The sequence below is a fragment of the Chelonoidis abingdonii genome, chromosome 7 (genome assembly GCF_003597395.2).
Source record: "Chelonoidis abingdonii isolate Lonesome George chromosome 7, CheloAbing_2.0, whole genome shotgun sequence".
In the NCBI taxonomy this organism is placed as follows: Eukaryota; Metazoa; Chordata; order Testudines; family Testudinidae; genus Chelonoidis; species Chelonoidis abingdonii.
Window position 1 is genome coordinate 60,593,042 of NC_133775.1, and position 17,346 is coordinate 60,610,387.

General features: G+C 40.0%; 1 protein-coding gene across 2 annotated transcripts in view; it reads left to right on the forward strand.

Annotated features, from left to right (window-relative positions):
* COP1 (COP1 E3 ubiquitin ligase) overlaps window positions 1-17,346 on the forward strand; it is a 212,900-nt gene that overhangs the window by 58,201 nt on the left and 137,353 nt on the right. For both annotated transcript variants that reach the window (XM_075067916.1, XM_075067915.1), the window contains exon 11: window positions 6,804-6,939. In XM_075067916.1, coding sequence (XP_074924017.1) covers window positions 6,804-6,939 — 136 coding nt within the window. The remainder of the gene's footprint in view (window positions 1-6,803; window positions 6,940-17,346) is intronic.

Here is a 17,346-nt window from a genome sequence, read left to right on the forward strand (position 1 = left end):
AAGAAGCTACTGCTGTTAAGTGAGATTATCACTTCAACAGTCTCTGAATCCAAGTGCTTAAGTGAATTCCACCAGTTCACTGGTGTGACTTTCTTTAAAACATCATCAGCAAACATATATTTCTTGAATGGTTCACCCTTAGCTCTGAAGTTTTAAAGTTTACATTATGGAGGGAGGATTGCTGGATGTCCATGTCATAGCCAACTCCTCTTCTTCAGCAGTTAAAGTTTGACCCTGGTACTGAGTATTGAGAATATTTGCAAGAAAATGAGCTGGAGATAGCGCTTGTCCCATTCGTTTTTCTAAAGCTTGTAATTTAGCTCTGTCATTGCATATTTCTCTTTTTAAGACCTCACTCAGTTCCTTCCAAATTTCAACAGCGTCAGCAATAAAAGAGCTATTTCCCTGCATTTTGTTCAAGGCTACAGAAATAGGCTTCAGGGTACTCAGCATGTGTTCAACATTTCTCTTAAGCCCGATGTTGAGAACTTTGGCTGTGACAGTGCCATCTATTTTTTCATGATTTTGTTCTCAAACGGTCATCAGATTAGGCCAGTCCTTGATATAGTGCTCAAAATGATCCACTACTGAGTTCCATCGCATGTCTTGTGAGAGAGTTAGCTTGGTTCCTCTCTCTTTTCAAAGCAGCTGCTGCAAAATGTTTGTTACAGAAGTATTTTGTAATTTCAACAACATTAGCCTTTATTTCTGGAACACTGAAGTCTTTGTGTAAGAGCACTGCAGCCGTATGTTATTAGCTTGCGACTTTCTTCACTCCTAAAAAGTTTCTTCTCATCTTGGATATAGTTGCAGCATTGTCTGTGACCAAGCTGCATACTAAACATTCGAATTTTTTTTCCAGAGTTTGTTATAGCTTTTACTACTACTTCTTGTAAGTATTCTGCTGTGTGTGCATTTCCTGATGTATCAATTGTTTCTGTAAGGAAGACATTCCCTTCTTCTGTTGTCATACAAGCACATAGAACAGGATCATTGTGCCATTGCTGCACCCATCAAGACTGGAGGGTACAATTGTTAACCTGAAACCTTTTGCACACTCCTCAATTTCTCTTTCATACACTTTATCCAGCAATTTGCCTGCAACATCTGCTCTGTTGGGTGGACTGTATCCTGGTCTTAATGACTGAACCATGTTAGTGAAGTGTGGGTTTTCAGTCATATGGCAAGGAGAGTTTGTTGCATAAACAAAACCGGGCAATTTTTTCATCAATTACCTCTTTTTGTAATCTGCTAGTTCTTATTACAAACTTATCTATGGCTGTTTCTGTATGGTGTTTTTGTTTTTTTGCTACAGGTGATAACTGTGGCTATGTGTCATACATGATGTGACTGAAACACTGTCATTGTCAGATAACGCCACGATGATCATTTTCTGTGGTTTCGAAGGTAGATAGTCTTCAGAATCCTGTATGTTGAGGATGGATTCTTCTAAACAAAATAATGGAATCCAGAATATCAGGGTTGGAAGGGACCTCAGGAGGTCATCTAGTCCAACCCCCTTCTCAAAGCAGGACCAATCCCCAGACAGATTTGTTTTTGTCCCAGATCCCTAAATGGCCCCCTCAAGAACTCACAATCCTGGGTCTAGCAGGCCAATGCTCAAACCACTGAGCTATCCCTCCCCCCCACCCCCCCTAAAATAAGTCAGTGCAGTTATTTAATTATTACCATACTGCTCATTTAGTAATATTCATTGCATTCACTGACACTCAGTACACCTCTACCCCAATATAACGTGACCTGATATAACACAAATTTGGATATAACATGGTAAAGCAGGGCTCTGGGAGGCGAGATCAAAGCAAGTTCGATATAACGCGGTGTGACAGGGTCAGGCCAGATGGCTACAAAAGAGTGGTTGAAGGTAGATACATTAGCTCCAGGTTAAGCAGGTCCCTTTTCACTAAGTAAGATAACAGGGACTATTCCAGAACACTCAGAAACTTTCTAAAACTAATTAAGGCAGGCAGGCTAATTAGGACACCTGTAGCCAATTGGGAAGTTACTAGAATTAATTAAGGCTAATCAGGACACCTGGTATAAAAAGGCTCTCACTTCAGTTAGTGAGGTGTGCGTAAGGAGCTGGGAGAGGACGTGCTGCCGGAGGACTGGGGAGTACAAGCATTAACAGACATCAGGAGGAAGGTCCTGTGGTGAGGACAAAGAAGGTATCAGGAGGAGGCCATGGGGAAGTAGGCCAGGGAATTGCAGCTGTCGTGTAACTGTTCCAGAAGGCACTCTAGACAGCTGCAGTCCACAGGGCCCTGGGCTGGAACCCGGGGTAGTGGGCGGGCCTGGGTTTCCCCCCAACTCCCGATCCAACACAGGAAGATCTCTGAGGCTAGCAAAATCCGCCAATAAGCGCAGAACCCACTAAGGTAGAGGAGGAACTTTATCATAGCAGTTTCACCTATAATGCGGTAAGATTTTTTTGGCTCCCAAGGACAGCGTTATATTGGGGTAGAGATGTACTACTTTAAAGGTGAAATTGTAAAAGAAAGATCTGCCTATTTCAGCTATTTATTTTTTTTCATAACTGCATGTAAAATGATAGTACCATAGAGTAACAATTATTTTTTGCTCAAACATGAGAATTCAAGAATAGTCCAGAAGGAAGACAGGCAGTCCTTAAGAAAGAAGTGCGAAATAAAAAACTTCACCAACCTGAAGATCCTACATGTTCAGACATATTCCTTTGATCATCTTCAATGCAGCTTCCTCCTGAGAAGGAACACGTCTCATCATGATGCTTCATTCGGGCAACTAAGCCTTGCATTTCTTTGTTGCACTGTTTGCATTTTGCATGCATGCCTGTCTTACCCACAGGTAGAGGAACTTCATTAAAATATTCCCAAACTGTCTCTTTTATGGACTGCTGCCATTATAGGTTTTCCCTTCTAGTGAGAGAATGGTATGGTATATCTCAAATCAATGAAGACTACACTCAGAAAGACCTCAAGACTTCTGGGATATGCTGCTCATGGTGCTCAAACAGTTTCGCTTTTGTTTCCATTGCCTGTTCCTCCCTTCTCACACTTATCTCCAGACTTCTCCTTGTCCAGATCTATTCTGCCCCCAACAATCTTCTAGTCAATGAACTTTTTGAAACTGTGCACTTTTAGAAGGAGGTAAGGGATTGACACAAATTTGCAGAGGGACAGTAGGGTTGAGGTCTGCTATTTCTCACCTCTGTATATGAATTTATTTATTTAAAAACATTTTTGCTGTTAACTGCAAAACTAAGCATCTCTAATGGTATCTTCTTGACTGAACACTGAGTCCCATTGGATAGATAGAGAGATTAACCTAAATAATCTATACAGAAGCCCCTGGAACCCCATAAAATTGGGTCCATAATCCATGAACTATTGGAACTCATTTACAAAACTTTTCTTAAACCTTACATGAATATATTGCCTCATACTATAGAATTAGAATGTATAATCCCTATTCCATGATAAGATACATTATAGCTCAAAGATCAAAATTAAAACCATCTTTAGGTAGGATTTTCCTCAAAGCATTTTATTAAAAAAATCCGATTTTAAATTAAAAAAAATCTTTTTTTTTTAAAGTCATCGATTTTTCCCCCCTGGCTAGCTTCTGTTGCTGCTCCAGTTTAAGAAAAAACAGAACTAGTGCCCTGCAGGAGTCTGCTTGGGAATTTCAGCTGTCTGATAAGTCTGATGTGAATTTTGGCTGGTGACAAAGGGATGTGTGAGGTGCATGACTCCCTATGGAAATTAAAATAGTTGGCGACATGGAGTGCTTGGGACAGAGCCATGACTGGTATCTGAGCCAGCTGTAGATCTGGCATGAGGTGATAATGTGCTTTGTGGGGAGACCTGGGATAGTAGAAGTATCTATGTGGCAGTGTTTTTTCCCGTATGTCAAGGAACACCAGGAGTTCCCAGGGGTTCCTTTCTTTTAAAAAAAAATAAATAGTTTAGTTTAAATTCTGCTGCTGATTATTTAAACATCTGTAGTATAAAGAAGTGGTGTACAAACTGTCATTTAAAATGAATAGAGAAGCATTGTGCAAGAGCTTTGACTGTCCTGTAGTTAGAGGTGGTGATGATGGTAGGGAATAGCTTTAATTATGATGTGCCTTTCACTTCGACAGGGGAAACATCTTGAAAAGTAGCATCCCAGTTTGCAGGTCTGGGTGTAAAATACATTAGAGAAGAGAAAGGTATATGATCTCTAGATTTGAGGGAAATGGAAGAATAGCTCCTTCTTTGCTTCCACCATTGACTGACACATCAAAACATCTTTCTGAAGACACCCGCTGGTGTACACGTGCTTTCTTCTTCCCATACCTCCTCTCCCTCCAGTAGAATCCCCCACAAAAAAAAGTCCGGTGCAGGCCCTTGTTTTATTTAAACTGGGACTTTAATCAGAGTGAAAAGAGCAACTGTGAAGGACACTAGAGACACATAGCCAATACCTTCAAACATCTGACTATTAGAGCCTTGCAAATCAGTGGATAACCACAGACCATTTTTGCAGATCACGGATCGGATGCGGATATGATTTTTGTATTTAGAGCCCTGCAGATATCCGCTTTATATATCAGCGGACCATTTTACCGATCAGATGCAGATACAAATTTTGTATCCACGCAGGGCTCTTCTAACACTGTTTCCTTCTCCCCTTTTTAATATAGACATTAAAATGTCACTCTTACTTACTGACTATATTTTAAAATGCAGCTGGGATGTAGAGCTGTGATTGAAACGGCCTCTCTTGATATTTGAGGGACAGAATTTGGGAGAGTGCAGACAGTGGTTTTTTTCCCTTCCAGTACTTTTCCATGGGCAGTCACTATTATGCTGTCCTTGCTCTCTTCACTGCCACAAAACATTCAGAAAGTTCTGCGAAGGTGAGCTACCGTTTCCCTTTACACCACTGAGCTGTAACGTTTTAATGCTTCATGACATTTTTATTCTCAACTCTAAGTATGGTGTTGGTATGTACTACTAATAGCTGCTGCATTTCACCCCGAAAGTTACTATATTTGAGTGGTGGGTGACATGTATGGTATGTACCAGCATACTGAATTGTTTGTGAACGGCTTTGGGCTGATGCATGTTCTAGGTGTAAGGGTGGTGATGGTTGTTAGACTCAGTAGTTGAAATTGTTGGTACATCACTTTGATGCACAATGCAAAAGTGAGCTTCCTCCTCTTGGGTCTGTTTGAGAAGGCAAAGTATAATTCTTACCAATTCTGGTGGGTATTACAAACCTGAAGGCTATAATCTCAGCCTGTTGGTTTCTGGTACTTGATCATTTTATAAAAGCTAGCTTATCTGTGTAGCACCGCAATAAGTGTTTTCTTCTATGGGAAATCTTAATAATGAAATGATTAAACTCCTCTATTCATAGTGATTAAAGTTATGACTCAGGAGGAATTTGGATTTTTGTCTTTTTTTTTAATTGCTTACTGTATTTTATTAACTTCTGTAGTTGCCACTTTCAGTTTTCCACCAAATATTTTTCGTGTCATTGTATTTCAAGTTGATTTAATTTTCCCTGACTACAGAAGGACATCATTTTGCACTGAGTTTGTAAGGCAGGCATCTCTATTTTGTGGGCTTTTCCCCATTCTATTAGCTCTGTTGCTTTTGGAGTGAGAAGGAAAATTTTCTATAATTTCTTTAGTATAATAGACTATCTCTTTAGAACATATTGCATTGGGAGATGGAGGAAGATAAATGTATTTACCTCTATAGCATATTGTAACTGTACATATTCTTGATGGTACATAGTTTGCTTACACTTGTATCAATTTTTGTTTTAAGTAATGGTAATCCTCATCACCCAGGACTTCTGCCTTTACTTAAAATTGGTGGACTTTTACACAAGGGAGGGCATGTTCATGGTTTTTGATAGCAGTTTTTACTGTATTATACTACTACTATCAGGCCCTGTACCAACTGGAAAGCTCTATAAACCAGCATTTCTAATCTTCATCGAAAGTCCAGTTTATAATCCAATTGGGGTGGGGCTGGTAGGCTCCCTACTTGGCTCCATTTGGCTGCCGGAAGTGGCAACATGTCCCTGCTGCTCCTAGGTGGACGAACGGCCATGAGGAGTTTGGTGTGCAGGAGGGGTTGTGGGGTGCAGGCTCTGGGAGGAAGTTTGGGTGTGGGAAGAGGCTTGGGGCAGGGGGTTGTGGTATGGAAGGGGTTTAGGCATACTGGATATGGGGGGTGATCACCTCTGCTCCATCCCAAGTTCCGCTCTGCAGCTCCCATTAGCTGGGAAGCGTGGCCAGTGGGAGCTGCGGGGACGGTGCCTGCAGGAGGAAGGAGCGTGCAGAGCTGCCTGTTGCGCCTCTGCCTAGGAGCAGCAGGGAAAGATCATCGCTTGTGGGGAGCTGCCTGAGGTGAGTGCCCCCTGGATCTGGGATCCCAAAACCTCTCTGCACCCCAATCCCCTGCCCCAAGCCCCCTCCCCCATCCAAACTCTCTCTCTCTTAACTGGAATTTTTCACTTACCAGCACCCCCATTCCCCCAATGTACCAGATGACAAAGCTTTTACTGTAGTCTCTCCTAACATAGTATTATAAAGACATGTTTTCCACTAAAGTGAACTAGTATTCAGAGATGTGTGCTGAAGTGAAAAGTCAGTATGTTTGTTGACAAGTGTTCATCCCCAGATAACTTGCCTAGGAAATGTCATATGACTACTTAAGCCTTAGGATTTTTTGTTAAACTTTTATTTACCTCCCTCTTATTCTTTCTTTTCCATCATCAACAATCCTGCTACCTTTGTCTAGATGACAGCAGAACCACAAGCCAGCTGGATGAATTTCAGGAGTGCCTATCCAAGTTCACTCGCTACAATTCCGTCCGACCTTTGGCAACACTGTCTTATGCTAGCGATCTCTATAATGGCTCCAGCATAGTATCCAGGTAAGAAATGTGGTGCAAGTGAAATATGGGATGCAATGAGGAGAGTGCCAAATAAGACTGAGCACTGAGCTCTTCTCAGTTGCAATGCCATAATTTTGTACTTGTGTATGATTGTGCCCGCCCCCCTCAAATGTTTGGTAAAATCATTGGTTGTCATTGACCTATAAACGCTGGGCTGCTGCCTTTTTGTAAATTTTATTCTAACTAGCATCTGTCAAGACACTGGATTTAAAACCCTTGTGGGACCAGTGGGAATCTTAAATCCCTGTATTGAAAATGAAAGAAGCAGAGGGCTGTAGGAGAGTACCTGTTTAACCTCTTTGCATTAATACATTTTGGTAAATCTTTAAACTGTTTCTAAAGTGACTGCTAATGTCTTTTGTATATTGAAGCCACTATTGAGTCATTGTCAGCAATTTTGCTAAAGAATCTGAGTGTTGCTGTTGTGTTAACAGTCACTGGTGGGTATAGCACTAATAGTCACAGTAAAGGGTTAATGGTGTGTTGCAGCCTCACTAAGCCTAAACTTTGCCTAGCATGGGGGAGGTTCTGGTTAAAATCAAAATTCAAAATGATACCATACTACTGAAAGAGTAATTATGGGAGTGTGAGCCGAAGATAGCTAGAAATTTCATCAACTATTGAAAAGTCAGTTGGGAAATCTATCTATCTTCATTTATATGGTTCCGTTGCCATAAAGTCTTGGGGCTCACAATCTTTAATGTATTTACAGTAGAACCTCAAAGTTATGAACACCTTGGGAATGGAGGTTGTTCATAATTCTGAAAAGTTTGTAGCTCTGAACAAAATGTTATGATTTTTTCAAAAGGTAACAACTGAACATTGACTTAATATAGTTTGAAACTATATTATGTGGAAGAAAAATGCTGCTTTTAACCATCTTAATTTAAATGAAACAAGCATGGAAACAGTTTCCTTACATTGTCAATTTTTTTTTTAAATGTTCCCATTATTTTTTACTAGTTTAATGCAGCACCGTACTATAAGGTATTTCCTTGTTTTTGGTCTCTCCTGCTTGATTGTGTACTTCCGGTTCCAAATATGGGGTGTGGTTGACCGATCAGTTTGTAACTCTGGTATTTGTAATTCTGAGGCTCTACTGTATACTTACAGCACCGTTGTGAGACAGGGAAGTGCTAATTTTACAGATGGAGAACTGAATAACAGATTTAGTTGGCTTACCTGATATTACCCAGGAAATCTGTAGTGATACTGTGGAATAGATCTCCTGAGTCCCAGGCTAGTGCCCTAACCACTGGACTGCAAAGATAATCATGGAAATGTAGAGCTGAAATGGACTTGGAGAAGTCACTTAGTTCAGCCCCCTGCACTGGGGCAACAGCAAATATATTTTGACTATCCCTGACCAACACTGTGTCTAACCTTTTCTTAAACCTCCAATGGCAAGGGTTCTGCAGCCTGCCTTGGTAACCTGTTTCAGTAGTTAGCACGATTAATCACAGTGTTAATAATAGAATACCATATATTTAAATTTTTTGAGTGTTTTCTACATTTTCAAATATATTGATTTCAGTTACAACACAGAATACAGTGCTCACTTTATTTTTTATTACAAATATTTGCACTGTAAAAACAAATAGTAGGTACCCATAAAAAAAAATAAATGAGAGCTCCTGGCAAGGATAATTTGAATGCAGAATTGTTCAAGGTAAATCCTAAATTAGCAGCATCTATCCTGGCCGCTCTATTTATATCAGTCTGGGGAAGGGAAAAAGTGCCAGATGAGTGGCCCAATGGGGTTATAGTGAAGATACCAAAGAAAAGAACTCTCGGTGATTGCAATAACTGGCATGGTATCACAGTTTTATCTGTGCCAAGCAAAGTATTGTATAAGATTATAGTCCAACATATATCAGAGGCAGTTGATAGCGTTCTTAGAAAAGAGCAAGCTGGTTTTTGGAAAGGGCGAGGATGCACAGACCGGATCTTCACTCTATGAAACATTATAGAACAGTACTTGGAATGACAATTCTACATAAATTTCATAGACTTTTGAGAAGGCTTTTGATAGCATTCACAGGACCAGCCTATGGCCCATTTTGTGGGCATATGGAATTCCTTTCTGTATAATCAATGTCATCAAAAGCTTCTATTTCAACTTTACATGCAGTGTTGATCACAGTGAGCTCAGTTTTGAAGTCAGAACAGGAGTATGTCGGGGGGGTCATGTCTGCAATCCTCTTCAACATTGCCATCGACTGGGTAACGTGGCGTACAACAGAAGACATGCCAAGAGGCATTAAATGGACACTCGTCTCATCCCTTGAAGACTTGGACTTTGCAGATGTCGCTCTCCTATCACATACCGAACACCATATACAAGAAAAAACAACTTGACTCAATGTATTCAGCCAGCAAATTAGACTGAAAATCAACTGCACTAAGACACAGATCATGACCTTTAATATTTCCTCACCATCGCCAGTACAGATAGAGGATTATGTTCTCACCAGTGTAGAAACATTCACATACTTGGGCAGTACCATCAGTCAGAACAAACTCAGTAAAGCCAGGAACACCTTCAGGAGCTTAAGTACAGTCTGGAAAGCATCAAAATACAACACCAAAACCAAACTCTGCGTACTTTCAACACTACTTTATAGTGCAGAATGCTGGGGAATGAGAAAGTATGACATGTCTAAACTGTCTTCATTCCATACAACCTGCCTCAGAAAAATCCTCTGTACCTTTTGGCCCAGAACAATCTCAAACCAAGATCCATTGACACAGTGCAGCCAAGAGAATCTGAGCACCATCATTGCCAGGAGGTGTTGGAAATGGATTGGTCGTGTGCTTTAGATGGAAACTGATTCCATCACCAGAGTAGCAATAAGATGGACACCCGAAGGCAAGTGAAGATGGGACTGCCTGAAAACAGCATGGCAAAGAGCTGTGGAAGCTGAGCTGAAAAATCTGCGGCACAGCTGGGGAACCATTGAAAGACTTGCCGGAAACAGACAGGCGTGGAGGAGCTTCATCACTGCCCTAAATGCCAGAGGTGTAATAGGAACATGATGATGATGATGATAAATATAAGTACTGTAGTGCAATCTTTTTCATGAAAGTTGAACTTACAAATGTAAAATTTTATGTACAAAAAATAACTGCATTCAAAAATAGAACAATGTAAAACTTTAGAGCCTACAAGTCCACTTGTTTGTCTGAGCAATTGGCTGAAATAGGACCAAGTTTGGTTACATTTGCAGGAGATAATGCTGCCCGCTTCTTGTTTACAACTTCCCCTGAAAGTGAGAACAGGTATTTGCATGACACTGATGTCACAAGATATTTATGTGCCAGATGCACTAAAGATTCATATGTCCCGTCATGCTTCAACCACCAATTCAAAAATACTGTTTCTTTTGTTTATCATTTTTACAGTGCAAATGTTTATAATAAAAACTAATATTAAGTGGGTACTGTACACTTTGTATTCTGTAATAGAAATGAATATATTTGAAAATGTAGAAAAACATCCAAAAATATTCAATTTCAATTGGTATTCTATTGTTTAACAGTGAGATTAATTTTTTTAATCACAGTTAATTTTTGAGTTAAATGCCATGAGTTAACAGCCATTAATTGACAGTTCGGTTTTGTTTTCCCATATCCACCCTAAGTCTCTCTCTCTTGCTGCAGATTAAGCCTATTACTACTTGTCCGACCTTCAGTGGACATGGAGAATAATTGATCAAAATCTTCTTCATAACAGCTTTGAACATATCTGAAGACTTACCAGGTCCCTTTTCAGTCTTTTTAACCTTTCCTCGTAGGTTTTCTTAAACCTTTTTATCATTTTTTGTTACTCCCCTCTGGACTCTCTCCAGTTTGTCCTCATCTTAAAGTGCAGTGCGCCAAACCGGACATAATACTCCAGCTGTGAGGACCTCATCAGTGCTAAGTAGAACAGAACCGTTACCTCTTGTGTTTTACATACAGCACTTCTACCCCAGAATATTTGCCTTTTTTGGAGCTGCATCACATTCTCTTGTTCAATTTGCAATCCTCTATACCCCAAGATCCTTTTCAGCGATGATACCACCTAGTCAGTTATTCCTCTTTTTGTTTCTGCATTTGATTTTTTTCCTTCCTAAATGTAGTATTTTGCATTTGTCTTTATTGAATTTCATCTTGTTTACTTTAGACAAATTTTCCCATTTATCAAGACATTTAGAATTCGAATCTTGTCCTCCTCCAAAGTTCTTGCAACCGCTTCCACCTTGATTTCATCCACAAATTTTGATAAGCACGCTCTTCACTCCTTTATTCAAGTAATGAATTAAAGTACTGAATTAGTTCTGAACCAAGGACAGACCCCTGTGAGATCCAACTAGGTATGTCCCCCAGTTTGATAGTGAACAATTGAAAACTACACTGCAAACCTCTGATAAGTACCTTAGATCAATCTTAATATTTGTTGACGGCCCCAAGAAACTTTAGATTTTGTGCAAACAAATCATGGTGCATTTTTACTATGCATTATATAACTAGAATGTATAATGGCTAAATTAGCCATGGAGGTCAAAGTACAATTATCACCAGTGTGACATACGTTTAACCTGTACTGATTAAGTTCATGGTGGCTGCAGTGAAATGCAGATAGAAATCATCCTATGGTATAAACCAAGTTTCTTTAGCCACTGAGTTCATATTGGATTGGATCTTGCTCTTGTGCCCTTCCTGGGCATTTTGCAAGAATGGTAATTGGTTAGAAAATATTGGAATGGCAATAAAATCTTACTATTTTCTTTGAAGGAATTTTGATTCATGGTACAATGACAGTGATGCTTTTAACAGTCTTAAAGCTAAGATTTTTTGGGTCTCCTTTTTACCTATTTCAGACTAGTGCTTAGCTGTTGCTGTTAGATATTGCTGATTTTAGAAATAATAAATTTGATCTTACAATTTCATATTTTTCTACTAGTAGCTCTGATTTAGCAAAGCATGTCAACATGTGTTTAAGTATGTGAGTAGTCCCTTCAAAGCTGAGTTGAGCTGTCAAAGTGCTTAGCTTTTAGTATGTATTTCAATGATTTACTGACGTGGATCCTCTATTTGAGTAAATATGACAACACTGAGAAAGTATGTTGCCCCCTGGAAGCCCTGTTGGCTTTCAAGTACTCAAGCTGTTCCTTTTTAAAGTTGAAGCTACAACCAAGAACAGTACTTTAAAACTCTCATCAGTAACCCCTAGTTTCTGCCTTTTATTATCCATTTCCCTGTTTCCAACTGATAGAATCTGCAACTTCAGAAAAAGTCCATCCAAAGTGGTAATGGGACTCATGTTTTGAAGAGGTGGCAACTCAAGGTGGTAGAAAGGAACAGTTCAGCAGTGACTGGGTGGGTGAAAGTCAGGGGACTTTTTTCTTAAACGTCAGTGATAAAGGTGATATGGGATGGGTTGGAGAGAAATTTGTAGTTGAACTCGTCCAATAAGTAGATCCTAAGCTTGCTGTCAGTACATGCTACAGAAAAGCAAATCTTGTCCATTTTTTGCAAATATTTACTATCAAGATAGTTGTTTTAAGAATACAAGTCTTAAAACAAGCAAGAATCAAGTAATTTTAATATTAAAAAGTAAAAATTTATTTTCACTCTGGTAAATAAGAAATTGATATAAAATAAGCTGTCTCGTGTGTGTGTGTGTATGTGTAATGCCATTAAAATATTTCTTTGGAGTGTGCCCATTGGACTTAAATAACTGTCCTCTATGGGACTTCCTATTTATTTAAAAAGAAAATTCTTCAAGAGCTAGTCATTTTTCAGTTTGCAAAGAAAAGGACTGCCAAATACTGTTTCCAGTACTTTCAAAAATGGAAATACATTTAGAAGTACATAAAATTGCATGTTGTGGCAGGGCAGGAAGGGGTGGTAGTTAAGGAACTGGCAGTAAAGGAAAGAAAAGAGCACGGAGAGCACATAACTGAAGAAATGAAGTAGATAATGAACCTAGGCAAATAGAACCTTCTCATTCAGAACAAAATATCAAAATAAATTACTAACAGAATACAAAAACAATGATCAGTACTCCATTTAATGTTGTTTTTTAATGAAGTGGTAGATGTAAGTATACAGAAGTTGCAGTATAATTATTCAAGAGTCATATAAAACAATTTAAAATTATTTATTTTCTATCAAAATAAATCCATGGTCTTCAACCTGCCTGCAGACCCCTGGTGGTCTGCAGACTGTCTAAGATTTTCAAAGGGGTTCACACCTCCATTTGAAATATTTTAGGGGTCTGAAAATGAAAAAAGGGTTGAAAACCACTGGAATAAATCCATAAACTGAGTCTTGGATGTATGATTGCGGGTTTTGTAATGAGAGGAATGTGGTTTTGATCCGAAAAGACAAATTTCTTAAACAGGTACCCCTTTTTTTACTCCTTCCCACTCCATCCCAATGTTCTTTGTTGAGGTTTTACCCCTCTGCATTGTGGTGGTCTCATTTATCCAGTTCTGTAGTCCTCAATCCACAAGGTGGCAGCCTTTATTTACTTTGTAAGCAGTGCTGCACCAGTGTTAATGACTTGCACAAGCCTATATCCTACATTCCTTGATGGAAATTTTTCTGACTGCCATGTGGTCTTTGTTAAATAAGATGACTGGTAGGATGAGAGAGAATTGGGTTACTTTTCTTTGAAGCAGTGAGTCCCTCACAAGTGAGAATTATAGTCTTCCTTTATTGTTTCAAAGAAATAGAGAAATGTAGTTAGAGAAGAGTGTACAATAGAAACGTGTTCAGGGCTTTACAGTGGCTGGTCATCCAATGTTGGTTTTGAAAGATTTTCAACACGAGCGTACATGTGCACATACTGTTATATTTATAAGTCTTTATGGGGGGGGGGGGTGTACGTGAGTAGCTGTGATCAGGCAGCCCTTTAGTACTTAGGTATCTGTAGTCTTCCCAAATAAAATAAAATGTGTTTGTTTTCTTTAAAGATTTGTCTGAGTTCAATTTGTAAGGTATTCTGGTACCCATCTGTGGCAGGTCAACTCATTGGGGCTTAACTTTTCTCTTCACCTACTGTGGAAGTAAATAGTAGAAAGCGTTCTTTTGAAGGGGAGAATATAAGCTGCTGTGTTAGCATTACTTTGATACATATAGAAAATTGCTTTAGCACTGTCAAACAGAGGCCTTGAAAGAATAATATGGCCGAGCCTTTCATAATGTAAAGAGACTGTGCACAGAAAAATCCAAGAAGCAGACTCCAGTCCAGACCTCAGTTACCTGTACAAAAGCTGAGTATGATCCTCATGATTGACCAGCACTTGTCCTCCAGAGCCACAAGCCTTTGGGAATGTGTCAGGAGTTCTGTAATCTGCACAGACCTCAGTCTGCTGGGATGGGTCCCTGATTGTTTGAAAAGTTTTGAGTAGCCTTTTGAGACCATTGGGTAATCAAGGTTATAATTCCCAATGTCAATGACTGGCTGATAAAACTAAAAGATTCCTAATTAGTTGTGCCTGATCCGTGAAACCTAATTTGTCTTGTCCAGTAAGTCTCTAGAGACAGCTTTTTAGAAGCCTTTTGGATCTCGCTTTTTGCTACAATAACAGCAGTATTGAAGTTAGCTCTGATTTTATTTTTTATAGTTATATCAAAGTAATGGAGGGGTTTGAGAAATATTAGCATTCAAATAATAGTTATTCTGCTATTTCATGATCATATTTCTGGCCGTGTAAAATCTGGCCCAATTTTGACCTCTTGAGTATAATATATTGAAACGCTCTTAAAGAGGACTAAAAGAACAGATCTATTAAGAGTAATGTTTCTATCTATTCACTGAATCATTTCCATTCCTCATCTCTTATTATGGGCTAAAATTGCCTTTCCATGTAAATTTTGGGTACTTTAGTGAGGCACTCTGCAGGACTGTGTCCTTCATCACTGTAGCCTTTATTTATTTAGCACAGTGGGATGGTTGGTCTGTGCTGAGCTGATACACCAAAAGTTTGTGTGACCTAGTGTCACGGACTCACAGATCGTGCCCACTCTTGGCCCTGTGCGGTCCGTGGGAGGTGCCCCTTTTAATGCGACAGCCCTTCTCGGGGGTCCACTTTCTCTCGGGGTCAGGCCCCTCCACCTCCTGGAGCCGCACCTCTCTGAGCTTTAGCATGTCTGTCTCTGCCGTGGGCCCCCTCCGGGAGTCCACGCACTTTGGACCCCCTGGGCCTCTTCACCCCCAAAGGGGCTGATGCAACCCTGTTCTCTAGACCAGAGTGACTCTCAGCCAGCATAAAACAGGAGGGTTTATTGAGAGTTGAACACAGCACAGGAAACTCTCAGGGCCTCATGCCTGGCCTCTCTCACAATAACAGCACATCCCAGTCTCCCTGCATCCAAGTGGGCTCTGCCTGCTTCCCCTTGCCAGCCCGAGCCCCCCTGCTTCCCAAGCTGGGCCTCTGATATCCCCGGCCTCAAGCCCCGCCTCTGTCCATTGTCTTCTCTCCAGGTAAACAGGGTCGTAAACAGGAAGGCCTGAGTCCCCTCTCCTCGCAGCTCTCCTCTGGCTGGAACCGGCTGGTCAGGTCACCGGGGTCCTCTCTCTGCAGCCCATTGTCCTCCCACTGGCCAGAACCGGTTGTGTCTCCTGGGCTGAGGTCCCGAGTCCCTCTCTGGTCCCCTGTAACAACAAACTCCCTCTCCCCTCACCTCATTAAACCAGTAACACCCAGGTACGTTGAGTCCCACCCCCTGTGCATGCAAACCCTGGAAAAGACAGAAAACCCCAAGAAAAAAAACCCACTTCGTCACACATAGTTAGTAGTGTGGCTGGGAGGGAGTGGCCCATTCCCCAAAAGTGGTCACCTAATAACACTTCTGCCTTTGGGGTAGTAAAAATAAGGGAAAGAAACATATGAATGAGTTTGCCCTTCATGCGATTGGTATGTCTGGGTGCAGTGGATGACTGTTACCTGGAAGATGAGAAATGAGGGGTGCAACCTTTTCTTTTTTTTGTATGGTAAAGCAATTACTTTACAATTCATTTTTATTAAAGTAGCAATTATACAGCTTAGATCAGTTTCTCCTGTTTCTGTGGGTCATTCATACAGCAAGAGGAAAAGAAAAGCACTTAAAATTGGTAAAGGAGACTAAAACTGCAAAAATGGTAATGGAGATTTGGCAACAAGTATAAGTTCAGGCACTATGTTTACAATGTTCCTTTTGGATTACTCTACCTTATTTCCCATAGGCTAATTTGCTGATGCCTGTATACCCGATTGGTTATCTAAGATAGAAGTGGGTTTTGGTTTAATCAAAACTAACTATATTTACTGAGCTTTTCTGTTTCTTGTATTCTCCCTTGAGGGCAGAGCTGATAAGTCTCCTAAAATATCATTTTGGACTAGATCTTATGGCCAGAGGCTAAGGATGATTTGTACCCAGGAAAGGACAGTACGTTTGTCATTCCAGAACTCTGAATTTAGGGCAGTCTTGACTCCCAGGGATTAGTTCTGGAGCACCAACAAACAATGATTGAGACCTGCAAAGAACATTTTGGCTGGTATCTCAAATCTTGATTGGAAAAAAACCTGAATCTTATAATTTTTGTTGACACTCCATATAGTGTCCCATGATGGGTTAGAAAATTGTCCTTGTATCTACACTTAAGAGCACTTTAATTATTGGGGACAAAAATTGCATAGTATGAAATTGAGGAGTTGGTAAACGAAAGCTACAGAGCCACAGGCAGGACCTTTATTTTTTCCTAGTAATTCTAGAATATCTGGTAATTCAGGTATCCATTTCCTGTTAAGCTCTTAATACTTCAAAGCTGTCTCCATTTGCAGTTAATTAGATGAGTTTTCTAATTTGTAGAGTTAAATTGGGATATTAAGGAAGTGGGGTGGCTCTCTACATTAGCAAAAAGAACAAGGAGTGCTTGTGGCACCTTAGAGACTAACAAATTTATTTGAGCATAAGCTTTCACATGCTAAAACCCACTTCTTCAGATGCATACAGTGGAAAATACAGTAGGAAGATTTATATATATATACACACACACACGACATGAAAAAAATGGATATTGCCATACTAACTATAACGAGAGTAATCAGTTAAGGTGGGCTATTATCAGCAGGAGGGGGAAAAAAGCTTTTGTAGTGATAATTAGGATGGCCCATTTCCAACAGTTTACAAGCAGGTGTGAGTAACAGTAGGGGGAAAAATTAGCATGGAGAAATAGGTTTTACTTTGTGTAATGACCCATTCACTCCCAGTCTTTATTCAAGCCTAATTTAATGGTGTCCAGTTTGCAAATTAATTCCAATTCTTCAGTTTCTCATTGGAGCCTGTTTTTTGAAGTTTTTTTGTTTGGAGTATTGCGACTTTGAGGTCTGTAATTGAGTGACCAGGGAGGTT